General features: G+C 37.6%; 3 protein-coding genes across 7 annotated transcripts in view; 2 read left to right on the top strand and 1 right to left on the bottom strand.

Moving 5' to 3' along the window:
* Positions 1 to 8,661, bottom strand: part of rfx1a (regulatory factor X, 1a (influences HLA class II expression)) — a 26,871-nt gene extending 18,210 nt beyond the window's left edge. For 2 of the 4 annotated variants that reach the window (XM_046866764.1, XM_046866767.1), the window contains exons 1-4: positions 8,545 to 8,661; positions 8,291 to 8,331; positions 1,741 to 2,647; positions 64 to 400 (exon numbers count right to left, since the gene is read on the bottom strand). In XM_046866764.1, coding sequence (XP_046722720.1) covers positions 64 to 379 — 316 coding nt within the window. In that variant the 5' untranslated portion in view covers positions 380 to 400; positions 1,741 to 2,647; positions 8,291 to 8,331; positions 8,545 to 8,661. Of the gene's footprint in view, positions 1 to 63; positions 401 to 553; positions 795 to 1,740; positions 2,648 to 8,290; positions 8,332 to 8,544 lie in introns of those variants that run through there. The other 2 variants (XM_046866766.1, XM_046866765.1) reach the window with 2 other exon arrangements.
* rln3a (relaxin 3a) lies at positions 5,083 to 6,858 on the top strand. Its single transcript, XM_046866771.1, has 2 exons — positions 5,083 to 5,756; positions 6,323 to 6,858. The coding sequence occupies exons 1-2, from the start codon at positions 5,594 to 5,596 to the stop codon at positions 6,616 to 6,618; spliced, it is 459 nt and encodes a 152-aa protein (XP_046722727.1). The 5' UTR covers positions 5,083 to 5,593; the 3' UTR covers positions 6,619 to 6,858.
* il12rb2l (interleukin 12 receptor, beta 2a, like) lies at positions 7,228 to 27,953 on the top strand. Of its 2 annotated transcripts, none has more exons than XM_046866770.1 (15): positions 7,228 to 7,680; positions 8,631 to 8,915; positions 13,090 to 13,219; positions 14,136 to 14,290; positions 14,381 to 14,523; positions 14,730 to 14,880; positions 16,429 to 16,505; positions 18,677 to 19,007; positions 21,769 to 21,960; positions 22,806 to 22,907; positions 23,255 to 23,425; positions 24,994 to 25,131; positions 25,448 to 25,532; positions 25,796 to 25,886; positions 27,072 to 27,953. In XM_046866770.1, exons 1-15 carry the CDS (start codon positions 7,605 to 7,607, stop codon positions 27,414 to 27,416), a joined length of 2,472 nt encoding a protein of 823 aa, XP_046722726.1. In that variant the 5' UTR covers positions 7,228 to 7,604; the 3' UTR covers positions 27,417 to 27,953. The 2 variants fall into 2 exon arrangements, with proteins under 2 accessions (XP_046722726.1, XP_046722725.1); XM_046866769.1 differs by having other exon boundaries at positions 25,793 to 25,886.

The raw sequence follows: 27,953 nt of genomic DNA, 5'->3' as shown, positions 1-27,953 counted from the left end.
TATGATGTTAAATAAATAAATAAAAGTTGCAAATTCCCTTCATAGGGCGACTTTACACCTTACCTGTAACCGTAACCACGATGTACTGTGGGGTGTTTTGAGCATTGCTGGACTGCGTCGGTGAATTCTGCATCTCAGTTGGGACGTACTGAGTCTGTGTGGGCGGGGCTGGTGTGGGCGGGGTTTGCGCAGGAGGTGGAGTGACCTGGCCAGAGGTCGCCGATGCTGAGACAGAGGTGACTGTGTTTTGCAGCTCTGACAGGTACTGCTGAGGAGCCGCGGTGGTGACAACGACAGGCTGGCCCGCTGTAACCGTTACAGCGCCTGCTGCAGGCTGGGAGGTCTGCTGCAGCTCCCCGACGTAGGCTGGAGTCGCCATCGATATCACCTGGCTGAAACGCTGCAAATCACAGAAGAAACCAAAATGTAAGCTCAGAATGAATTCAAAAGTGAGCATGCAACCGTGTTTAGGTACCGTATTACATTTCTACTGGTAATGATGTCGTATAAAGTGGGTTGATTTTGAATAATACAAAAACTGACATTGCAAGACCTTAAAAACGGGTACAACTGCAGCCTCACAGCTCCTGGTTCCCGGGTCCGACGTCTTTGCAGTGTTCACATGGGTTTTCTCTGGGTTCTCAGGTTTCCTCCTAAACACCCTCTCTATGCTAACCTGCTGTAAAGCCAAGTGTAAAAGTGTGTGCACATGTGCAAGTTGACTTTTGGTGTATCTTGACTTCAAGTACTATATCAGAAGATCCCTACACACTGGTCTTCCCCTAAAAGACATGCTATAGAAGCCCTGCCCAAGGAGAAAGGACTATCAGGTGGAGGTTTTGGTCTCCTGTTCACTAGTAATATGATCTCTTTGTGCTCAGCTTGTAGTGATGCCAAACTGAGCGACTGAGAGCGTTTCTGAAGCGTAATAGCGCACGGGAACATGCCTGTTCCGTATTCCGGCTATTTATAGTTTCACTGTCTCCATAGACACACTTTCTTTTATATTACACAGGAAACCCCTTGGCAACAAACCCTTCCCTTTTATTAACTGGAGTCAATGTGTCTGATCTTCATATAAGACCTGGTTATAATCGAGAGGCGAAAGTGAAATGAAACCGGTTCAGTATGGAGCCGTTTATAACAAGGGAAGTGAAGCCTGGTATTAATAAACGAACAGGAAATTGTAAAGACGTGCGTTACTGCGTTATAGTTTTCATATTGTCCACCCCAGACATTTTATATATTTGTTGTAAGATTTTCCTCATTTGCCGGAAACAGTGGGTCCGGTGCAGCTATGCCAACGGCGTGGATTTGCGGCGGGTGGCTACCTAGCAACGCTCGCCAGCTACCGAGAGGGAGACGAGGTCGCTACATCTCGCTGTAGCTCGGCCAGTGTGCAGCGCCGCGTATCCTCGGGAACAAGCCGCCATTTTGTACAATCAGGGTAGCGTTCGGCATCGCCATAACAACGAGCAGCTTGTAGCAGGCCGACAGCAGTTGTGTGTGCAGTGTTGATTCGCATCGCCTGCGCTCCTGCCCCGCGTTTCTGTCCTTCCCCGGGCACCTCCCGAGCCAATCAATTAGCAGGACAGGTGCAAATAACGGCTACTGACATTACATTACATTACATCCAGTTTGAGTTTTTTTGTTAAAAATCAACCACCACAACAATCGTTTCCGTTTCGTTCGCAACGTGATTTTGGTGTATGTATGAATAATAAGAAAAAGATTATTCACCTTTTAATCCGGGTGACTTTTCCACCGCTATGTTTGATTTTTTTTTTTTAGCGTTTCAATGAATCGGGCTGTTGTTGTTGATTCTTGTTGCTGGGCTCTTGTCGCCAGGACTACCGTGGCTATGGCGCTTCGTCCTCACCCGGGCAACTGTTGCTACCCACCCGTTCACATCCCGCCCCCTTTGTGCTCACTGATAGGTCCGGATGCCAACACGAAAACGAAGTTGTGTCACGCCTATTGGTCCTGAGCAACTGTCAGTCTCGGCTGCAGCTTCTCATTGGTCCGAATTTGCCGTCGGTCATATTTGTTAGCAGCCTTAAAGGCGCACGAGCGTGGAGCCGGTCTGCGTTGTGCTGATTTAAAATGGCAGAAAGGTGCGATCCATGAGCATAGGGAAGAAATATTACCATTTTTGACCCGTTCCATTAATGTTTAAACACAAGCCCAGTGAAGACCACTGACATAAATCAGTGGTATAATCAGTGAAATTATTCTCAACTTCATACAGTGAGCAAAAACCCAACTCTGCCTATCAACTGAGCAAAATATATGTATTTCCCAAAACAATACAACTAACTACAATAATTAATAATAATAATAATAATAATAATTTCATACTTGTGCTAAGAAATGACCAGTTTTTCGCCCTTGCCCTCTCATCTGTCCTCTGCAAACAATGTGAGGATGTGCATATTTTGGTGAATGTCCCTGAAAATGTCATGCTGTTTATACTATTATCAACATGCTAATGACAAATTCAATTATTCTCCTGTCATTTGGGAAATTGCAGACCTTTAGCCATGTGTTTATTAAAAAAAGATTTGTTATCGTCTTTTGAAAATGTCAAGCTCTCTGCATCTTGTGCGGCTCTCGACCCTTTCCCCTCCCCGGCCTGTGACAGTGAGATCTGTTCACCTCTCATACACTGCTGTGGTTGAGTGAATGTGTAAAACAGCACACACACACACACACACACACACACACACACACACACACACACACACAGACATCAAAACAAAACTTTAGTGAAATAACAAAGCAGATAAAACATTTTGGATAAAAACTTTTTTTTTTTTTTTTTTTTAAGGATTAGATCAGCAGGGTTTCAGCTGCAAAAATGATATTCAAATACAAAGAGGTCTGATTTATCAAAAAACTGTTTGTCATTATCTATTTGTTTTATGTTTTTAAGTCTTTGAAATACAGCCCTGGTTTCAAAAAAAGTTGGGACACTGTGTAAAATGTATAAAAAGAAAAATATATATACATGCCTTGCCTTGATTTGCCAATTTAATAAACCCACAACATAGAACAAAACATGTCAAATGTTTACATGCTAAAAACATTTTAAGCAAAAAAATAAGGTCATTTTGAAGTTGGGGCAGGTGTAACAAAAGGCTGGAAAAGTATGTTATGAAAAAGAACCAGCTTGATTCATATTTTTCAATTAATTTGGTTAATTGGCAACAGATCAGTAAAAAGATGGGCAGACATTCACCAATCTGTAAATAAGTATCTTCTACATCTACACATTGTGGAAGAATTTCAAAATAATGTTTCTCAATATAAAATTGTGAGGACTACAGTCATTCACGGTCAGTTGTGGACAGTAACAAGGTGAATGTAATTTGTTACTGTACTTAAGTAGCTTTTTCATATTTCTGTATTTCACTGACGTATTTCCATTTAGGGAGACTTTTATTTTAACTTCACTACATTTCAAAGTCAAATATCTTACTGTTGACTCAATTACATTTAGCAAAATCAGTCGTTTCTTTTTGTTTATGTGTGGATAAAAACCTAACTGGTCAAGCACGCAGCAAGCCACCAATCAGAGTAGAGCACTCGCTCTGTTTTAAACTTGTTTTGATTGACGCTTGGTGGCATCTACGTATAACCACATACAGTTTGGCATCAGTTCAACAGCTAGCAGAACATTTTAAGAGTAATAAATGATCGAAGAATCTACTGACTCTAATTTACCACAACACACACAACCTTATTTGCACGATTCTTTGTTGAAAAAAAATAGTTGAAAAAGGTTTTGGGATCATGATCATTTTAATAGATATCAATCAATGTATCTACTTTTACTCAAGTACATGGTTTGTGTATTTAGTCCACCACTGTCTGCAGTACATTATATTGTCAAGCCCTCCGGTGTCACTGTATCAAAAACAGGCATAATTCTTTAATGGGCTCAAAAGCAACTCCAGAAAACTATTACAGTAGCATGACTTCGTAGTAGATGAGAGTGGGGGCTGAACTTGCCTACCTGTAGTCCAAACATTTCACAGATCAAAAACATTTGGTGCATCAGGAAACAAAAAATGCAACAAAGAAGACCCAAGACTGTTGAAGCAACTAGAGCCCTGTATTAGACACAAATGGAACAACAATCGTCTCCCTAAACTCCAGCAACTGTTCTCCTCAGTCCCCAGATGTATACAAGTAAAATATGTAGTTCATGCGGTTTGCAAGTCATCGCATTTTGTATTATTTACATTTTCACAATTTATTTTTGTAATTGGGTTTGTATTTATTATTTAGTCGACTCTCAAATACAGTGGAAGCACTGACAAACTAAAAACACAACATAAAAATACACAAAAAATACACAACAAATGAAAACCACTACTACAAAACTACAAAAATCAGAGACATATCAACAATGACCCAAATGGTTCCTTATTAAACAATAGAGGACACAGCATGCTGAGTGGGATCCAAAGGATATAAGACAATTAAAGGAAATATGAGTCAATTGTTTTCTTGGTGCTTTTGTTTCTCAAGGACATTCATATGATGAATATTTTAAATGGATAAACATTTCACAACATTTATATAAATTTGTGAATGAAGAAACACACCCAGCTAAAGGAAGATATTTTTTCAGAGGAAATCTAAGCAACTTTGCAACAATTTGCTGTTGGGTTTATGCTGTTGGGTTTTGCACATAAATAATTTGACCATAATATATCAGTTCATCAGAATCAGAATCAGGTTTATTGGCCAAGTGTGTTGACACACACAAGGAATTTCTATTCCAGCTGTTAGTGACTCTCAAAAGTACAGACATAAATAAAACTATACATTCTATACATTCTCTTTACGATCTTGCAAAATACCAGCTTATTCATATTTTAAAACTTTTTCATCCTGATCACAGTAACTGGAAATTGCATTTTATTCTTTTTTATTTTATTTTTTTTGCAGATTAGTGATTACTAATTACTTAACCTAAATGCATAAAATAATGGTTTGGTGTTTGTCAGATAAAACACGTTTGCCTTATAAATGTGAAATGTTTTAAACTTTATTTTAAACCATTTTAAACCATGCATAGTTCATCATATTGTAACTCATGAACCAGTTATTAATCTATGACACTGACATTAAATAGTAAATTTGATATGTCCAGTTTAAACGTGTGTGTGTGTGTGTGTGTGCACGCGTGTGTGCGTGCGTGAGTGAAGTAAAAGGCCACAGTGTTAAACATATAGAAAAACAAATGCCAAGTCCATTTTTGTCCTGTTGCAACACGTTCTGTTGTTTTATAGGTGCTATTAAATCATGCATTTTCAGGTCAGTGCTTTGTCTATGGAAATGTCTGGTTTTGTATCACTAGGTTATCTGTGACTTTTCAGTCAGGTGGGTCTGTGTGACGAACATTGTGTGGGTGTGTGTATGCTTGTGTATCTGCCACAGTCCTTTATAAAGGAGATTTGGGATTCGGGACAATCAATAATCTCTTTGACCGAAACAAAGCTACAGCAGGCAACATCAGAAGACGAGAGACACGTTGCAAAACTTTTTCAGTTCTCACATCAATTAGTTTGTCTCCAAATATACCATGATGTGGAAAGCTGCGGTGCTGGCTGTATGTCTGCTGCTGGCTGAAGTGAGGGCATATGATGGACCATCATATGGGGTGAAACTGTGTGGTCGTGAATTTATCCGTGCTGTCATCTTCACCTGTGGAGGCTCTCGCTGGAGACGCTCAATCACAGGCTCAGGTAAGATAATAGCCCAAAACTTTACGATACACCTATATGTACAATACTACTGGACAGTAAGAAAATACATTTCTTATCTGTAAGTAAATTGACTGGTTATGTAGAATTAACATCCTCTTTTATGAATTTTTCACAAATTAATGTCTTCTCTTTCCCAGTTCCATTTTTATGTGACATTGTGCTCCAACGTGGCTCACATCCTCTTTCATTTTAAATGACTGGGTATAAGTGCTTTAAATTTAAAATCTGCATGCATTTAACCTCCCTATTAATCACGTTATTTACACAGGCCACAGTCCAGTCAAGTTTTTTCAATGTCATTACTTAAACAGCCTTAACTGGTGAAATGTGCTTGACAGGATGTGGGTGTATCTTTACCCTTGTTCAACACTTGAAAAGCGTACGTTGTGAAAAGCGCTATATAAATAAACTTGACTTGACTTGTTGAATGTCAATTAGATTATTATGAAGTACAATTTACACACACACACACACACACACACACACACACACGTATAAGAATATAAACGAGTCTTTGCTAAACCTAACTCATGCTTTTTCTACAGATGACCTGAATGTAGACCCTTTTGGCTCAGACATTCGAGATTCTGCAGATGGTTTGGTGCTGCCCTCTTTGCCAAGGTTCTCACTCCAGCATGACACTGAACCTGTCTCTTTTGAAATAATGCGAGGAGTGCAGAGAGCCTCTGAGTTCAGTCGGCCTGCCCGCTCCATCATCTCAGATGAAGTTCTGGAAGCCTTGCGTACGTCTAGCAGGAAAGGCCGGGATGTGGTAGTAGGACTGTCCAACGCCTGCTGCAAATGGGGATGCAGCAAGAGCGAGATCAGCTCCCTGTGTTAAGACCAGTTACATACAGCTAACTCCTCTGTGTGTGTGTGTGTGTGTGTGTGTGTGTGTGTGTGTGTGTGTGTGCATGCTTTCATGAGCGTTCCCTGTCTTGGAATTTGATTGCCAGTTATCCCATAGATGAACATAAAAACAATAAAATGTTAATCTGCATCAGTTCACAGTAAATGTATGCTTTACCCAACCACGTTACAATTCATGTTCACTTGTAACTGATTCTTTTTATGAAATAAAAAGGAAAAAAAAAACATGTTGAATCATTCTCTAAAGCGTTGCAAGCATTTTCTTATCCTCGTTTTAGGGCTAAACAGACACAAACACACAAAAGTATCAGTTGCCATTTGCTTTATCCTGTCCAGGATGAACGACTACTGTCAGAGATTGACACGCGCGCACGTCAATTCCGGTAGAAGCAGACCGCGCGCACTGACAGAAAAGCAAGCGGGTCTTCGGGGAGGAGCACTTGGTTTGGTCCAAATATGGGGGTTTTCTCTAAAACTAAACTAAAGTACTTTACTTGTCGCGTTTGACTCGATTCCTTTATGAACGTTATGAGGTAAAACCGAGCGGTATACAACAATCTGAAAATGACCAATTAAATAAGTAGTCGATATTGCTCCGTATGAGTAAAATAATGAAAGCTGAAATACCCCGGATATGTGTGTTCACATGGTACAGGCGAATAGGAATTAGCGAGAGGAGGAGTAAGTGTGAGCTGTAGTTGGTAAACTCATGGTATTTTAGTTCGTCTATCAGAAACCAGGAAACTTTATTTCTTCACTCTTGTATGGACTCTTTCGCTTATTCGTGAATGGACTGTTGACTTCTGGTCCAATAGGTAGCGTGTAGTGTAATCTTCCAACAGTTGAGCATGTTAGTTGTGTAAGTTACTTTGCTGGAGCAGTGAAGGTTTGAGCTCTCAGGAGTAACTCAGGCTCTGTCAGTAATATGCTCCTGCTCAGTGTATCATGCTCTGAGGAATGATGGCTGTAAGGCAAAACCGAGCCCTTATGTTGCCTTTCGTTACACTACACCTCGCCTGGCTCTTTCCTCATGGTAAGTGAAAGACCCCCTGTTTTTATAAACTTATTATTAATTTTTTAAATGCTAAAATGGTTCAAGCCGCTTTGAGTAGCTGCAGTTGTCACTAGAGAAAGCTGGGTGTTTCCAAGATTGCGTTATGCTCACAGTTTTACAGCGTTAGCCAAAATGTATCTAATGTTTCTTTCTTTCTCAATTTTTTTTTTTTTTTATTACTAAACTCTATAGACATGCCTGTCTATGTGGTGAATTATAGTCATTTAACACCACGACTATATGGTTATTAATTAGTTGTTAGTTTTCTATTACACAATCATTCAGGTGCTTTGAGTTGATCATATCTGTGTTTCACCCAATAACCCTAATTTATTTATTTTATAGATTATTTTTCCTATGCCACAGTTTTGAAAAAAAAAACCTACCAAAATGCAGTAATTACTTCTATAAGTAATTGTTAGTGTTTATTTTGTATTTTTATTGTTATGAGAGTGTGGGAATGAAGCGAAGTTGCTCACACATTAAGCACGTGTGGGGATGTGTTTGCTTGTTTGGTAGCTCCTTTTTTGTAAATGCCTACGATCAAATATGTATAAAAAAAACAAAAACAAACGTAAATATGTATTACCTTGTCAGAAGTGCAAGACTGCCGTGTTGATGCTTGTATGCCTTTTTAAAAACAGAAAAACATTTTTATTTTCTAAATTAAAAAACAAAATAATTTTTTTGTCGTTGTTTTCATAGTTAGGATTGGGTTCAGAAAGTATTTATTATAGACAGAGTGTGTATATGTGTGTATAATTTAACATCTTGAGTCCAAAGTAACAAGCAGGCAATTTGTGTGTGTGTGTGTGAGCACGAGTGTGCGTGGTTTTTACTTACATACAAGTTCTTGAAGCAGCAGTCATTTCTGTTCTCTCCCACATGCTTTTCATGCTTTATACATTGTGCCTTTCGCTGTTTTCCAGCCTCGTTCGGATCGCCCGTGATGTGCTGGTGGCATACGGTTTCATCTGCCAGCCACAATGTGTCTATTGAGTGCCAAGCCGATCCTCAGGGTTCCATGCTGAAGTGCGACTTGTGTCACATGCACGTGCGTCCCCTCAAACCAGCAGCGCACGTCTCACAGACAGGGTGCAGCCACACGAATGTGAGCTTCAGAGCGCTTCTGGATGAGCATGAAATGCAGACCACTAACTGCACACTTCTCTGTCCAGGACACACACCTTTGCCCTGTAATCTAAAGAAAGGCTGTGAGTATTGACAGTGTTTTATAAGATGTAATGGATCTTAGTAAACAGTGTATTAAAAGTCTCTGTATATTAGGGAAATTAACGTGTGAATGCGCTCTTTAAATAATTTTACTGCATTGTTTCCTGGTATACCATAGCCTTCTTTTGTCAAACGCATTGATAAAAGGCTATCTGTAATAAAAACTAAGAATGAAACCTTTAAAAAGACTTCACAATACAAGATTTCACAATACAGTAATACAGTGGAAAGAAGCAGTCAGCTATATGTAATGTGTAAAGTATAAACTCTTTATGATGTGCTGTACTTTGTGATATTGTAGTTTAGGATGAGGTATTGTGGGAAAAAATTCAACAATGGGATTTTATTTCCACCTTGGAATGGTTGTATAACAAGTTACTAGTAGAACAGTTAAAATAATTTGTCCTTACAGAAGCTTTGTGAATCCACTGTGGTGTTGTTTGTTCATTTTGCTAGCTTGAGGATTTGAATTTAGCAGTAATGTATTATGTTACTAACTGGAGCAGCCCCTTTAAGAAGGTAGCGGATGTAGGTAAAACATGTGACAAAGGCATCTTGACATGCATCAAGAGTGAGTCATAGACAGAGGTGCCGGAGAGAATCCGGTCATTTTCCAAAATAAAACATCGCTCAGAATCAGATAATAAATAAAACGCAAATAATGTAAGTGTAACAGACTTTATCATAAGTTATGTATTCTTTCTGTGTGACCAATTGACCCGGGGGTTGGGGACCACTTTCATAGATAATAAAGTGCCATGGATATAAAATCCAGAAAAGTACTGGGTTGAAAGCCACATGTCTCATGAGTTTATATTTACAATTTTCTGAAGATTTTCACAACAAATGAGATTCCTACAAATAATATTTAATACAAATATTGTATTTGTTATAGATTTTTGTCTATTGATATTGATTTGGCATTTATATTGATGACCAGGGAGCCAAACAAGCAATTCTTTACAGTCATGCAGTCATGACCATTCATATTGATGTGCGGCCATTCCAATCTCAACAATACACACACACACACACACACACACACACACACACACACACACACACACACTTACTTTTCAAGCATTTCTCTTATAAAAAACAATAAAACCAAAAAAATCGTATAAAACTATAAAGGGAGATATATTGTAACTTACAGATTTAAAATAGCATCTTCAAGTCTCTGTTGTTACTCCGCCCCCAAAAATATTTTCCACATCGCTGCTTTTTTGATTGTCAATTTTTTTCCTTGTTATCTTTTTTTTTTTTTGTAAACAAAGTCCAGTTAGCACGAGCTATAAACAGCTGTTTGAGCAGAACTGAGAGCTGCATCACTTCCTGGTTCGTCACACCACGTGCTGCTTCAACCAGTAAGAGTTTGTAAAGAGTAATAAAACTAAGATTCATACACGTGGGGAATAAAATCCTCCCATATCATTAAAATCCTGCACTTATTGGCTACATTGTCCATCAATCATTTTGTTACCATAATGCTACTGACTGGAAATAAAAGGTTTGAAATGATAGGTGTCATGGCACCTGCATAGAGTAGAGACTCAAACCAAGATTCTGCCTCTTTTACTTATTATTTTATTATTTTTTATTTTGTGGTCTCAAGCATTTTGTAACACCATATTCTACCAGCCATATTTGTTTTCCAGCAACATGTCGTTTTTTTTATGCGAAAGTTATTCCGATACATATAAACACAAACACCAGCCGAAGTTCTGTGATGTAAACAAAAGAATAAACATCTAAATTACAACACCATTGTTTGGTTGGAGGAGAAATGCTTTACAGCATGTTGTTCACTAGACCCTTATCTTTTCTAAGAAACCGAGATTACCAGCAGTGGATGTGTTTGTGACTCGTTATTACAATAATGTAAATATTGCATTTTTTTATGCATGTTGTTGTTGTGTACTGCTTACACACATTCAGCAAATACATTCATTATACGTTTTCCATTGAAAAACAGTGGAATCGCTGCATGAGACTTAGACCTTTAGAATGATGTATAGTTAGTCATGGTTACTCTTCTCCTTTTTATTTTTTTTTATCTATTGCTAAACATTAACACCTGAGAACAATAGGCTATCTGACGCGCTGGCGCGGCGCTGAAGGCTAAGAGGTTAAAACTTGGCCAGATGGTAGAGCTCAATTTGGGGAGAGGTTGAAAAAATATCAACCCAGCTGGCCAAAGGGGGCGCTACAGTCCAAAAAACGTAATTTTACACATTTCTGGCCATAGCTTGTACAAGGTTTATTGTAGACTCAAAACTTTCAGATGCCTGGAATCCTTTGGTCAAGAAAATGCCAATTTGATGTATTTGCTCTAAAAAGTTTGTTAAATTGAGTTATGTTAAAAACATACTTTTGCGAACTAGTCTTAGGTTTTTCGCGGAATGAAATCAGTGTAGCATTGTTCAGTAGGATTTTTATTAATTACCAAAAAAACGTTGAACTTTCAACTCGCCATCGCATAGGCTCAACTAAATGTTTAAAGTAGGCGATTGACCTGAAACTTGGCATGTCGTGTCTCTGTCCAATGTGGCAAAAGTGTTTATAAGGACATTTTCGTACCTCAAAAAACATGTTCGCCATCTGCCAATGTCATTTGAGCACCTGTTAGACAAGGTTAATGGAGGCTAATCAAAACATATCTCGGTGGGCATGTTCAAACCAGGGCCCTAAAAGTCTGAGTTTTGAGTTAAATCCCCGTTTAGGGGGCGTTATTGGGTTTTTCATATCTATAAATAGTTGTATATTGCACATATACACTTAGTTTTTATATGCTAAAGAAATTATGCTAAGCAACTGTGCTACAAGGACCACTACTCTCAATCAACAATTATCAACAAAAACATTGCACTTTCTACTCACTGTTTAAAGGGTCGCCAAAATGTACAAAGTAGGCGAGTCACTTTGACAAAAATGGCAATAACTCATGAACGTAATAACTAGCTATAACTACATAACCGTTCACCTGATCGATTTGATACTTGATACGCAGTGTCCAATGTGCTCTAAGGTTTTATGAGGATATTTGCATATCTCAAAAAACATCTGCCAATTACATGTGAGCGCCTGTTAAACAAAGTTTAACTTTAACTTAGTTGCTTGAACCCCGCTATTCGCTGCTTGCAGATATATTATATTATTATCTTTGTTAAGTTTAGTGGTTAACTAAAATCATGTGAGCGTCTGGCACACAGAACCCTAAGCTTGAATCATTATTATACAAACTTGAATGTATTAGAATGGGTTTAGTAAAATCGAAACCTTCTAAACAATCAAAATTAAGAATTCAGTGGTGCTTTGGTAAAAGTAGTTCTTACTTACTATGAACTTGTTAGTTTGGGGTTTTATTTTAGCACCTGTAGCAGCAGTATTGTTTATTTATTTTTTGGTAATTTATCAGATGTACTTGCACAATTACAAATGTTCTTCATCAGCCGATACAACATTCCTGCTTTTGGGGTTTAGTGTTGTTTCTATCCAAAATGTGCCTATAATATATATATATATATATATATATATATATATATATATATATATATATATATATATATATATATATATATTTTTTTTTTTTTTTTTTTTTTTTACTTTAACTTATCTTTTTGCATATTTGCTTATCGGTGTTAGCCAAAGTATAGTTGTGAGATAAAAATTATTGTTGAAAAAGAAGGAAAGGTTTAAGCTTGGGACATAGAGGATGTAGAGGTTAGAACAAATGGCCTCTGAAGAGAGAGAAAGAGAGAGAGAAAATAGAATTATGAAACGTGTCAGCAGAATCCATATTCTGAAAATATTGACACTGTAGATGTACTTAAGAAATAACCTTAGAAATGGTTCAGAATTGTAATAGATTTGTTCATATGTTCTGAGAACATGCATTAGTGATGGGTTTATAGATTTAAAGCACTGTACGTCGCTCTGGGTAAGGGCGTCTGATAAATACTGTAAATGTAAATGTAAATGTAGTTACCACTTTATACATCACTTCCTGTCTGGCTGCATTGTTCAAGGTTAACTTTGATGTGGGTAGGACTTTGCTACTTTCTTGCTGTCATTTTTTCCTAAACTATTTTTGAAAGCCATCTTTTGTTCTTGCAGTATTCTAAACATTTTTTGTCCATTATATTTCTTTTATAGATCCACCTCCCTACTGCTTAATTCCGTTTTATGATGAAGGAAATAATATGCATTGCCACTGGAGAGGTTTATTTAACCCCTTGATCCCAACAAACTTCACCCTACACTGGAAAATGGAGGTTAAAGATGGGTAACTATCAGATTACCTAGTTATTTTGTTCCATTGTGTTCATTTGTAATTCTCAAATAACAGAATATAAATATTTATTATATACCTTCAACAGGTGAAAATTTTGATATTATTAAAACAATGTCGATTCAATGTAAAAAAAAACAAAAAACAAAACTATTATACAAACAAACAACTAAACAAATAATTATTTTTGGCCAATTATCTCAAAATATTGATTGTAATCTTCACATTTTTACCTTCACATCTAAACAATATATAACTTCTACACCTAAAAATTCTGATTTATTAAACTTTTTACTTTTGACTTTAATCTCTTAAAACTCTTAAAACTCTTTCGAAACTTTAACTCTTTATCTCAAAACTTTTATTATTTAATGTTGAACTATGTTGAACATTTTCTGTTATAACAAAATAACTAATTTATCTTGAGTTTAAGACTTTTTCTAAAATGTAATCATTTATAATGTTCTAAATTTCAAAATTATGTGGATTTATATAGTTGGCACATTATTAGGACTTCTCATCATAAGGAAGATTTGGAGATAATAAGTTAAATATTTGATCTAATAAGTCCAACCTTAGAATTTAGAGCGTTAATATGATGACAATTTGAAATAATCAGCAGGTGTTTTGAGACTAAAACCATGTATGAATTGTGAGATAAGTCTAAAAAGTCAGATATTAGATTAAAATAAACAGACGTTTGAGATTATAAGAAGAATTAAATAGCAAGATAATTAAAATCTGATTATTTTTATGTTGAATATGAATAGTTGGTCAGTTAATGCCCTAGGGTACATAACTTCTTCATAGTTTTTATAGTATATGGATGTGTGTGTGTGTGTGTGTGTGTGTGTGTGTGTGTGTGTGTGTGTGTGTGTGTGTGTCATAACAATGTATATTTTTACTGCAGGCAAATTCACTCTAAAGACTTTGGGGAGAATGAAAGTGGCATTATTGAGCGTGATTTATATGAAACTCATGAAATCATTAAAGTGTGGGTTACTGCAGCAAACAGATTGGGCACCATGAATTCAGAAATGCTCATTACCAACACAAAGAGTTTCAGTGAGTTCACTCTACTTTCACTTCTGAGACATTTAGCAGAAATTTGCTTGGATTAAATGTCTTTGACTTTTCACTTTCTGTCTTTTTCAGTCCAGCCAGCCACTCCCTCCATCAGCAAGCACAGTTCTGAACCTTTAGAGATTACATGGGATGTGTCTGATGACACAGAACAATTTGACCAATGCCAGTGTAAAGTCCAATACAAGAAACTGTGTGACAAGGACTGGACAGAGGTGAGATATTGGGTGTAGAGGAAGGGTGGCCAGAAAATTAGAGGAAGGACCTGTTTTTAATTGATGTGGCACATGAAACATCCACATAAAAATAGACCTTTAAAGTTTAATCAGAACATTTTGACTTTAATAGGTCTTACTAAATGTATTGTATATGTGTGTGTGTGTGTGTGTGTGTGTGTGTGTGTGTGTGTGTGTGTGTGTAGGCTGAAGACACTTATGAGGTGAGCTTCATTTTAGAAGATGCTGTGCCATTCACAACATACAAGTTTCGCGTTCGCTGTCAGCGCGTTTCTGATGGGAAATCAGTGATGAGCGACTGGAGCTCAGAGTACACTGTGGAAACTCCTGCTGCAGGTCAGTTATTAAAAACGAACTAAAACTAAAGTGGAAAAAGGGCTCTTCAGTACTATTTTTTGGCTATTTTTATTTTTATTTTTTAGATTGAAGAGGATGAAGTATGATGGACTTCAGTCAACAGTTACTTTTTTATTTTTTATTTTATTACTTTTATCAAGAGTGTATCTTAAGTTTATTGGTAGAATAATGCCGGCTTTACGCTGTACATTTTCAGCTCGATTTTGACACTATTGTACATCATAACGTTTATTTACTAGTATTAGTGCATAACAGTAGCTATTGTCATTGTTTAATCTGACTAAAGAATACATTTATTTCATATAATGTTATATATTGCACATTTCTTCTCTTGTACAGTGTGACAAGTAATAATAATAAAAGACCACAGAATAATTTATTAATCTCATATAGCCAAATAGAATGGGACCAGTGCACAGACAACAAGCTACATCAGATCAGCCTAGCTATAAACTGAATACAATTCCTCTAATTCCATTATTAATCCATGATGCCATATTGTACATGCCACACGATTTCCTGCTAAATGGAGACCCCGCCTACCCCCCTCCCACCCAAAAAAAATTAAAATAAAATAAAATAAATACCACTGCAGTACAAACATGACCATCAAACATATAATGATTAATGATGAGCTAAATCATGGTTATTATAGTATATCTTGATATATGATAATCAATTAAAATACTTCATCACGATTAATCACGCGATTGTTGTGTGTTAACTCACAATTAATCGCAACTTAATCACACATTTTTATCTGTTCTAATTAAATATTAAATTAATACTTTTTTTAAAGTTTTTATTACTCTAATCAACATGGTATTGTATGGTAATATGGATGCTTTATGCAAATGTATGTTTACTATAAGTGAAACCATCATCAACATAGAGCATAAGGACAAACTATTCTATTAAAAGTTTTTAAGTAATTATAGTGCTTTCAAGTAGGTAAATCATCAGGACACCAAAAAGAACCGTTTTCACACGGATGGTTTCAATTGCCAGATGTGTTCATCATGGTGTATTTTGCTTGATTTTGCATCGGTAAAACAAATGTTTAGTGATGTTTAGTAAAAATAATTTGTCTTTTTTTTTTGTTTGTTTGTTTATAGCTGATAAAGAACGTAAGTCATTAATAAATATCTGCTGCTTTGAAGGTTTTAATTTTGCCTCTTATATTTATTTATTTACATTTTGAATTAAAAATTGTCAAACAGAAATGTTCGCTGCATTAATCGTGCGTTAATAACATCAGTGCTGTTCAAAATGAATTTGCGTTATGAATGCGTTTATTTTGACAATACAATATTTTGAAAATACAAATAGACTGCAACTTGATACTTTATGTTTTTTGGTAATCTGTTGCAAATAGGCAGAGGCTTTGGGGGTGGGGTGTCAGGGGGACATTTTTAATATGCACAGAAGATTTGCTTAAAGAGTATGTTGCCATTCAAATAACATTATTTTTTATAGGTGATATATTTAAACATGCCTGTGAGTTTTCTTTTGTAACCATTTCCCCAGCTCCCATTGGAACGCTTGATGTATGGAGTGACTGTGATTTTACCTCAGATGACACCGGCTGCACTGTTCTTTGGAAGGTATACTTGTATATTGAGCTTTTTAATGATCAATCACATCAATACACTAAAATAACATGGCTTTAGAAATCTCACTGCTTTGGTAAGTCATCATAATATCCTTTCTTTTTCTTTTTTTATTAGGGCCCGAGCACCGAGGAGCAGGCCAGAATGGCCTGCACCAGAGGTGCGAAGCCCTATTGTTTTCCTTAGAATTTATTTTATTTTTTTTTATTTTTATTTTTTTTATTTTTTACACACATTGGCAATTTGGGGTCCCTTAACATACTCGAAAACTCTTGAAATTTGGCACACGTCAGAGTCCTTTGTCACTAGGGCGGACAAAGGCCGGTATTAAGGCGTGGCAGGGGGCTCTGTAGCGCCCCTGTAATGTAAAACAAATATTGGTGCACAGATCAGGCAAACATGTACGCACATGAACTAGAGTTGGTAGGCATATAGATCTCATCGAGCCGAACAACTTTCGCCCTCTAAACTATGAGCTACGCCCAACAGGAAGTCAGCCATTTTGGTTTGTTTTATAAGTGCATGCAGTGAACTTTTAAATACTCCTCCTAGGGAATTCATGCGATTGACATCAAACGTGGCGAACATGATGCCGAGACATTGGACTTGCTAAATTGCGAAGGGATTTTTGATATCTCGAACGGTGCTGCCATGGCGAGGCGACAAATTTATGGCGAATTCGGAGAACAGGAAGTGTTTAATATCTAAAGCAAAAAAATGTCTTATTCAGATGACACGCTGTGTATATGTTCTGCCAAGGATTCCGTTCGCATCGATGTGCCTATTGTGAATCTCGGACATAGCGCCACCAACAGGCGCCAGGAAGTGTGTCAGTCACAAAAGGTGGATTTTTTGACAGTTGCATGTGGTGAACTTTTAAATACTCCTCCCAGGATATTTATGCGATTGACACCAAACGTGGTCAACATGATGCTGAGACATTGTAGATAATAAATTGCGAAGGAATTTTTAATATCTCGAACGCCGTTCCCATGGCAACGCCTCAAACTTTACTTTCATTTTCAGGCGATTTAAGCACTTGGCATGCACTTTGTGTGCCTTAACATGCTCGAAAACACCGGAGATTTGGCACAGACGTCAAAGTCGTCTGCCATTAGGACCGGTCAAAGGCTGGAACATAGGCGTGGCAATAGGGCTCTGTAGCGCCCCCTGTAATGTAAAAACAAATATTGGTGCACAGATCAGGCAAACATGTACGCACATGAACTAGAGTTGGTAGGCATATAGATCTCATCGACCCGAACAACTTTCACAATCAAACCTATTAGCTCCGCCCAACAGGAAGTCGGCCATTTTGGATGGTTTCAAAAGTGCATGTGGTGAACTTTTAAATACTCCTCCTAGAATTCATGCGATTGACATCAAACATGGTGAACATGATGCCGAGACATTGCACTTGCTAAATTGTGAAGGGATTTTTTTATATTTTGAACGGTGCTGCCATGGCGAGGCGACAAATTTATGACGAATTCAGAGAAACAGGAAGTGTCTAATATCTAAAGCAAAAAATGTCTTATTCGGATGACACGCAGTGTGTATGTTCGGCCAAGGATTCCGATCGCATCGATGTGCCTATTGTGAATCTTGGACATAGCGCCACCAACAGGCGCCAGGAAGTGTGTCAGTCACAAAAGGTGGATTTTTTGACAGTTGCATGTGGTGAACTTTTAAATACTCCTCCTAGGATATTCATGCGATGGCGAGACATTGTAGATGATAATTTGCAAAGTGATTTTTGATATCTCGAACGCTGTTCTCATGGCAACGCGTCAAACTTAACTTTAATTTGAGGCATATTTAAGGCTTTTGGCATGCTAAGATTAACTTGAAATTTGACACATACATCACATTTGTTGGCTGTTAGGTGTGGACAAAAAGGTCGGACAAGAGTGTGTCTCTTAAGTGTCTCACTAGCGCCCCCGTTTGTTTAAAATGTGGGGTTTCTTTTACCCACAGTCCCTAAATAGGTCAGTAACAACATAAAATAGTCCACTGATATTTACCCACTTGATGCACTTGCCCACCGTGCATTGTTTTCTGGGAGGCACCGTATAGCGATACACAAATGTGCGAGGGCCCGCCATCGCTGCTTGCAGCTATATTATTATTTATCTTTTTTGTCTTTTATATGTCTTTTTGTCTAGGAGATGCCCCTGCAGCAGGCAAGAGGCAAAATCAACAACTATGTGGTGACTATGAAACTGACTAACGGCTCAGTGTTGAACTTAAACGGATCATTTTACACGTCTGCAGAGACGTGTGTGGACTGTGGACTGGACAATGTTGAAAAAGAGCAGTCATACAGGGCTTCACATGCTCAGCAGAACTATCTGAGATGTCTTCAGGAGCAAGAGCGAAGCTGTTTTCATTACTTCCACCTCAGCATTCCAGTTAAAGAAGTGAATGTTATTGAAGTGACCGCTAACACAACAGAGGGAAAATCAAATCCAGCACTTGTTGCATTACCAAGAACTGGTAAGTCACTGAGAACAAGGGAAATGTGAGAATAATGGTTCAGTGTGCTTAGCATACCATAGGCAACCCAAAGAAAAAATAATTTTCAGTCTCTCTCTCTCTCTCTCTCTTTCTCTCTCTCTCTCTCTCTCAGGACAATAATATAGAAATTACATTACATATATTTTAGAGTAATCAATGTGCAATTTTTATAGCAGTACAGATTTACTGTCCTCTGAAAATATCTCAACATACAGCCATTATTGTGGAAGCACCTGGCAACAAAAGTGAGTACACCCTAAGTGATCACAGCTGTATGTCATGTAATCATGCAAAGCCACATGTCCTATTCCTCATGTTCATGTTTCTGTCTGCTTGACATTTGTGTATCTTGGAATAGAGCAGTTAATTTGGTGATTTGAGTACAAGTCTCTCATACTGACCACTGGATATTCAACATGGCACCTCATGGGAAAGAAAACTCTGAGGATTTGAGAATTAGAATTGTTGCAGTCCACAAAGAGGGCCTGGGCTATAAGAAGATCGGTACTGAAACTGAGTTACAGTACAGTGGCCGGGGTCATACAGAGGTTTTCCAAGACAGGTTTCACTCAGAACAAGCCTCGCAAGGGTCCAACAAAGAAGCCGAGTCCTCGTGCTGTGCGTCATGTGCAAAATCTGAAAAACAGATGCATAGGTGCTACCAGCATTGCTTTAGAAGTTGCAGAAGCGTAAGGTCGGCTTTTCACAGTGCTCAGACCATACGCTGCATGCTGCAACAAGTCGGTTTGCATGGCCGTCGACCCAGAAGGAAGCCTCTTCTGATGCTGGCTCACAAGTTTGCAGTTTGCTGAAGAAAAACCTGTCCAAGAGCATGAATTACTGGAACCATGTGTTGTGGTCTGATGAGACTAAGATGAACTTGTTTGGCTCAGTTGGCTCCAGCATGAGTGGTGACGCCCTTGTAAGGAGTACCAAGAAAACTGTGGCTTGCCTACAGTCAAGCATGGTGGTGGTAGCATCATGATTTGGTGCTGCATGAGTGTTGCTGGTTTTGGGGGCTGCAGTTCATTGAGGGAAACATGGTTCCAACATGAACTGTGACATTCTGAAGCAGAACATGATGCCCTTCCTCCAGAAACTGGGCCGAATGGCAGTTTTCCAATATGAAAACAATTATTTTGACAATAATGGCTGTATGTTGAGTTATTTTTAGACGACAGTAATTCTGTACTGCTATACAAGCTACACATTAACTACTCTAAAATATATCCAAGTTTCATTTATATAGTAGTTTCTAGTGCTGCAACTAAAGATCATTTCAATAATCGATTAATCTAACAATTTTCTTTAGATTATTCAGATGATTTTATTCAAGATGTTTGGCTTATTATAACTATATAAAACCCTAATTCAGGGTATTTATGTATAAAGGTGTACTTAAATTTTTTTTTATGAAAAACAGTTTTGAGTTTAACTATCTTTAATTTAGACATTTTAAAGCTTTTAGTGGCTGCTTATTGAGGATGCAATGGGAGATTTCTCCTCAAACAAATTCACTCATGCTGGGCTTTTTCTTTCTGTAAAAAACACAAACAAAAACAGCATTTGTGTAAGGAGGAAGCAAGGTGAAGCAATTTGTGTAAATCAACATTTATATTGTTTTTAATGATAAATGCTAATAGCAAGTTGAGAACCTTGCTTAAAAAATCAATATAAAATATAATGCAGCATTGTTTTGACTTTTTTCAGTTGTGAAGATATAAGCATGTAGAATAAATAACTTTTGTATAATATTTAAATGACATATGCATAAATTAAATATTCAGACATTGAAAACAAGCATTTGAACGTAGTAAAGCCGCAGTAAACCACGTTTGAAACCGATAAGTTACTGTTGTAGACAAATGCTATAAAAAGAGAATGGAACGGAGAAACGCAGCTAAAACGAGCTAACAGACTTGTTTTTTTTTAAAAAGGAAAAAATATACATTGGTGTACAAATGCATAATCATTTGCTGAAAACCACAACAGTGACTAAAAAATTTGATCGTTTACTGCTGCTGGTATTTGCTGCTTTTAGATTTAGTGTTTGTTCGCACCGTTTTAATTGATTCCATCACGAGCTGATTGCGCAACCTGATGCTCGCGAGTCACGAATGAACAGATCCGGTGCGACTGTCCCGAAGTAAACAAATAAACAGTTTACACAATAGCATTATTTAAAAATATGAATTATGTTGCTTGATTTGTTGGTTCCAAATAAAAAAAACGTAATTAAAGAAAACACAAACGCATATTCCCTCGTTTGGCACACATCCAGTAAAAATCTACATTAGATAAATATGCAAATCAGTAAAGTCCTACACACATGCACACCACGGATGGTGAAATGATGCTTTTGGTCATGGGAACCTGAGAACACGTGTCTAACACAAATATTGAATACTACTAAAAGATTACTAATAATGTGTCAAAACCACAGCAGTACAGGGTTTTGTATAATCCGACCTCTGTTCTATTTTTTCTTTTATCCTGTGTATGCTGACATCATACACACTTCATTTATTGTTGTGCAATTTGTAGCATAAGTCACGAGTAGTCATCAGCAGTCAGAGCAGGCTTGTTTACAGGTTTTCTTCTGCACAGAGAAAAACATTTGCACAAATAACATCATACAGATTCAAATGTGTTTGTGTGCATGAAAAACAATAATTGCTCTTTGTAATCTGGAGAGAAAAATGCACCAGAAATATTGATATCATGTCTGTTGTTCTGGAAGGTCTGCTGCAACCAGTGGCATTGGAGGTCAGAGGAAGGAGTCAGGAGCTAAATATATCGTGGTCAGTGCTTCCTCAGTTCTCTGTTAGTGTACAGGAATATGTGGTGCAGCATAACGCAATAGGACTACCCAACACCCCATGTGTGAACTGGATGAAGGTTAAAAAAAACCAGACATTCGTTACACTTCGAGGTAGGTGTTTGCATGTGTAGGCATTGTGTCATAATACATAATTGTTGCACCACCACACCCTCTATTTTTTCCAATGACAGGAAAATACAGCTTTTAAAATGTAATTTCTTTACATGTCTAAAACTACAGCAGTGGCCAGGAAAATGTCTATTAAATTTCAATCGCAATTCAATTTCATGAGGAGTGGTAGCTCAGTGGTTAATGTGCTGGGTTGCTGATCAGAATATCAAGCCCTGGTATCGCCAAGCTGCCACTATTGGGCCCCTGAGCAAGGCCCCTTACTCTCTGTGCTCCAGGGGCGCCGTATCATGGCTGAGTAACGAGCAAGCTGGGATATGCGAAGAAAGAATTCCACTGTGCTGTATTGTATATGTGACAAATATAGGCTAATCCATTCTATTCTACTCTTCAAATCTTCAAACAGCCAGAACCCATTACATAATGTACACTTGCATGATAGTTCTATAGTTACTAAATAATGCATATTAGAATAATCTGCTTTCCCATGAGTAGTGCAGTGGAGTTTGTTGCGTTCCCGCCTGGGGTGTCTCTTTCGCTTCTGAACTTGTCCTACTGTCTGCATGTTCTCTCTGTGCACCTGCTGGGTTTCTCCCACCTCTCAAAAACATGGCACTAAGTACACTGCCTAAGGTTTGCATCTGTGTGTGCTGTTTTGAGACACTGTAGACTGAGGAATCTAGTGCATTTCTGAAAGTGGATAGGAAGAATCTCTGAAAGGCTTTGAAAGGCATCACATAGATCTTGTGTTTTCATATGTCAGTATGATGACTGCAGCAAACTAACCTGCAAAAAGCCTCACATGTAACTTTTGTCTCCATCTTCAGGTCAATTGACAAACTACACTGCTTACAACGTATCTCTGTTTGCTGTGGTCAACAACCGCAGTTGTTTACTCAAGTCTGCCATTGCCTACTCTGTTGAAGGAGGTATTATTTTAATTTATTGCACCACCTTCCTCACATTTTGCAAGAGAAAAGCATGCTAATTTTGCTGATTTTTAGAGTACAGAGTACTACAGTGTTGCCAAATTATAAAACCATGTGCTGAGACTGAATGCAGTTTAACTCTGAGCAAAACTGACTTAAAAGCTCAAATCCGTGATTAAAGTCTACTAATATACAACTATATTAATATATTAATATACTATGAGTGAGAGAATGATTTAAACTCCATTCAGTCCCAGCACATGATATTATAATTAGGCAACACTGCAGTACTCTGGACTCTAAAAGTAGTCTGAACATGAACATGAGATTCTTTTTTTTTTCTACAGTGCCTTCAGAAGTCACAGATTTCCAAGCAATACCTACCTCTCCATATAGTGTAAACCTGACATGGACACCTATTCCGCTTAATAAAAGCCATGGACATATTATACAGTACTTTGTGGGCTTATATGATAATGAAGTACAAGGTTGTGCAACAGCTAGAGGACCACAACAAGGTGGGTTTCCTGTTAGACAAGTAGGTTTAGTAGACTGTTGATGTACATATTTTTTTTCCTCACTCATATATCAATCAGGCCAACTTTCTGTTGACTTTTACAGCTGCAATTGATTAATTCACTCACCAAGCACTTTATTAGTTACACCAGTACACCTACTTATTCATGCAATACTTTAATCAGCCAATCATATGGCAGCAGTGCAATGTATAAAACCTTCAGCACTGGAAGGGAAGTGGTAGTTAATTGTTTAAGTTGTTGGACTTCTGATCGGAAGGTCATATCGCACCTCCATCAAGCCACTGCTGGGCCCTTGAGCAAGGCTCTTGGCCCTGAACTGCTCAATTGTATAATTAAGATAAATGTAAGTCTTTCTGGATAATCGAATAAATGGCATAAATGTAGAACAAAAATGGGCAAGCAGCTTTGGCTAATATTTATTTTAAATATTAGAATGGAAAAATATGATTTTGGCAGATGGGCTGCTTAGAGTGTTTTTTCCAGCACAATAGTACTCAGACTTTAATCAGAATCGTGCAGTAAGGAAAAAAACATCCAGACTGAGCCTTGTGGGCTATAACAGGCAAAGACCATGTCAGCCTTTGTCAACCGAGAACAGAAATCTGAGGCCATAGAAGGCACAGGCTCACCAAAACAGGAAAGCTGAAGACTTGGAAAAACTGAATTGAGCATGAATCCATGGACCACCCTGCCTTGTATCCACAGTCCAGGCTGGCAGAAATGGTATAAGTGTGTTTTTTCTATTGACACACTTTGGGCCTGTTAATACTAATAAACAATCGCTTGAAGCCCAAAGCTTATTTAAGTATTGTTGCTGACCATGTGCATCCCTACATGGTTTTAATTCACAGACACAGGTCAAAATCTAATAGAACATCTTTGGGGTGCAGTATGGGAGTGAGAAATTTACAGAAGCACCTGCAGTAAATCTCTGATAATGTCAGACATGATAATGATAGAAGAGTATCTGCGAGAGTAATAGGGAAGGTCTATAGGACTGTGGTGAGACCTGCGATGTTGTATGGATTAGAGACAGTGGCATTGACTAAAAGACAGGAGATGGAGCTGGAGGTAGCAGAGCTGAAGATGTTGAGATTTTGACGAGGATAGACAGGATTACAAACGAGTTTATTAGAGGGACATCACATGTAGGAAGTTTTGGGGACAAAGTGAAAGAGGCCTGATTGAGATGGTTTGGACATGTGCAGAGAAGGGACATTGGGTATATCGGTAGAAGAATGCGGAGGATGGAGCCACCAGGCAGATGTAGAGGACAGGGGGGGTATGGAGACGGATGATCTGCCGTGGTGACCCCTAATGGGAGCAGACGAAAGAAGAAGAATGAATTTATTGCTTTAATTCTTTTTTCTATAAATATTTTGTGACAATGTCTATTTGTAAAAGTGCTATACAAATAAAATTAAAGCATTTTTGTTATGAACATCTCATCTTTTAGAAATTTCTCATAAAGACACTGCTTATCTTGCTGTAAAGATGTCTATGAAATATAGTTGACTCATAGTTGAAAGTTTTTGTCTTTTACACAGTGCACAACGTGAGCAGCAATAAACGCAGCTTCCAGATCTCTAATTTAAATCCTGGTCAGCAGTATGCAGTGTGGATCAGCACTAAGACTAGTGCTGGAGAGGGAAAGAGGACAACTGCCTGTTTCACCACACCTTCTGGTATCTTTTCTCTCTCGACAGTCACACTTGTAATTGATGCTAACCAGAACGTAGTATGTAACTAAGTAGTTTTGATACGAACTGAAATTTTGCAGCTCCACTTTAGTTAAGTTTTAGCAAGTTTCTTCTGCCCATTCATTTCTATGGACGCTTAACCGTCAGCTTGTCATGTGATATGAAGAACTTCATTTGCTATAGTCATTGGTAGAATTGCAGTTGTGTGTAAATTTCTAACTAAGCATCAGTCCATCTTATCTTTTACTTTGCTAATCTTGTTTAAAGAATAACGTGCAATTATCTTGTGTTTTCTCTTCAGGTAACTTGACCAACCTAATGTTCCTCATAATTATTGTGCTTGTTGTTATGACTGTGGTCATAAGCACTTTAATTTGTATAGTCTGGTTAGTATGAAATATTTTTCTTATATTGTTTTAATATTAGTATTATTTTTATTGTTGTTATTATATTGTTAATTATACAATTATAATGTTAGTTATATTGTATTATATTGTAAATGTACATTTCTTGTCCTTATTTGTGTGTGCGTGTGTGTGTGTGTGTGTGTGTGTGTGTGTGTGTGTGTGTGTGTAATATTTATGCAGATATAAATATTCAGATAAATATACAGATATTTATACAGATACCCATTTCTCATTTTAAGGAGGTGTTTAAGGACCAAAGTAACCGAATGGTTCTACAAAATTCCGGACCCCATCAACAGCAGTTCATTTAAACAGATGAGCAATCAAGTCAAAGTGAGTAAAGTTTATTCTAGTAGTACTGTGTGTTCTGTACTGAAATGGGAAATACCACTTGTATGACTACTCTAACTCATCTGGATCAACTCCTAAAGAGCTTAGGAAATTAGCTGGTGCATGAAATATGCAATATGGCCTAAAGTGTGTGGACACATGTACATTGTACATGTTTCCCTTCATTGGATCTTAAGAGGTCCACATGTTCCTGCTCGACGGTGCTGCTGTGCACAAATCAAAGTCCATGTAGACATAGTTTGACAAGGCTGGAGATGATAGAACTCGAACAGTCTTCACAGAGCTCTGACTTCAACCTCTCTGAGCACTTTTGAGATGAACAGGAACTCAGACCGTGCACCAGGCCTTTTCAACTGACCTGACCTCAGTAATGCACTTTTAGCTGAATGAGCATCTATCCTCTTAGTGATGTTCCAAATTTTAGTGGAAAGCCTTTCCAGAAGAGTAGGAAGGAGAACTAAATCTGAAATAGGATGTTGAACAACAGGATGTTGGTCAGTTGTCTGAAAACCTTTTTGCCATATATCGTGTAAGATGTGGAGCAGGAAATGTAATAAATTATGCAGTGTTTCTTCTTGAACTTGAGAAAAGAGAATGATAAAAGTGAATGCTCCATTTTAACATTTAACCTGTTGCATTTACCCATAAACGGAAAGTAACCGTTACACCCCCCCAAGCCTACTTGTCCACCAGGAGACTACTGTATATGTTAATACATAACATATAGCCCTGACACATGATCGTCTTCTTCTGGATTCCTAGGTTATTAGTAAAAAGAATCACCCTGAAGAACAATAACAATACGTTATTGCAGGTCTAATCTAAAATATCCCTCTTAATTGTTACTTTGCACTAAATCTGTACATTCTTTTAGTTTAATACTAAACGTATTCAATAAATGTATTTTAATAAATGTTTTTCAACATAACTACAGTAATTACATTTAGTGTGTCCTATTATTAAATGAATCTGTATAGTATAGTTCCCTCGATGCTTTTAAGAGTTTACACTTTTATCATTTACCTCGAGGGAATCATTTAATGATTTAAATAATTTAATTGGAGTCTTTTTTCTTCTCTGCCTATAGATAAAGATTATTTTGGTAACTTTGTGTTCCAGTTGTTTTCAGTATGTCCTAACTAATGTGTGGGTGTGTGTGTTTTACAGTTCTGGCACTCATTGCCTGTACGTTCAGCCTCCATGGAGTGTGGGTTAGCCATCTCTCAAGTTGAGATAGTTCTTAAACCAAAAGTTGATCCTGAACCTGAGGAGGAGCAGGAACTTGAGGAGGAGCAGGAACTTGAGGAGGAGCACAGAGAACAAGGACAGGGCAGAGAAAAGGAATTGCAAAGATATGATGGGGTGGAGCAGAACAATCTCATGCCAAGTCATCAGAAAGAATACAGTCAAATGATTGACAGCAGTGATGAGGATGACGGAGAAGACTGGTACGAGCAGCCGTTTCCTTCTGACTACGAGAAACATTTTTTACCCTGCATTGTAGAAGCATGAGATTCTTCTTTTGTGTCTGGAACAGAGAGAATTCTGGCCTGTCATAGCTTTACTGTTGTATGTTTAAAAATGTGGGTTTTCTTGAACAATACTGCAATGCAAAATGTTCTGCCACAAGAATCAGGACAATCAGCCATAATCTTGACGGCAGTTTAAACAGGCATAATGTGCCATTCAGGGAATAGAGGTGTGGACACAAGAAGAAGGTGTGTGTAGACATATGCCAGTTTTGCATTTGTGTAGATTTCAATGTGGTATTTTATCAGATACAACATCTCATGTATACCATAATTTCCGGACTATTAAGCACACCCAAATATAAGCACAGAATTTTACAAAGATTTTTATTTTGAACATAAATAAACCGCACCTGTCTATAATTACATTATATGTCTAATGCCTACATTAAAACTGATGAACTTTACACAGGCTTTAACGAAAGACAGGGTCTGTTACACGGCTTGTATCTAAACAGTAGCCTACCAAGAAAGTCATTGTTCACCGTCTTCCTCCTTCCTTTCACAACTATTTTTTTTT

Source organism: Silurus meridionalis, chromosome 14 (genome assembly GCF_014805685.1).
Source record: "Silurus meridionalis isolate SWU-2019-XX chromosome 14, ASM1480568v1, whole genome shotgun sequence".
NCBI classification, from domain to species: domain Eukaryota; kingdom Metazoa; phylum Chordata; class Actinopteri; order Siluriformes; family Siluridae; genus Silurus; species Silurus meridionalis.
This window is presented reverse-complemented; position numbering and strand designations above follow the sequence as displayed.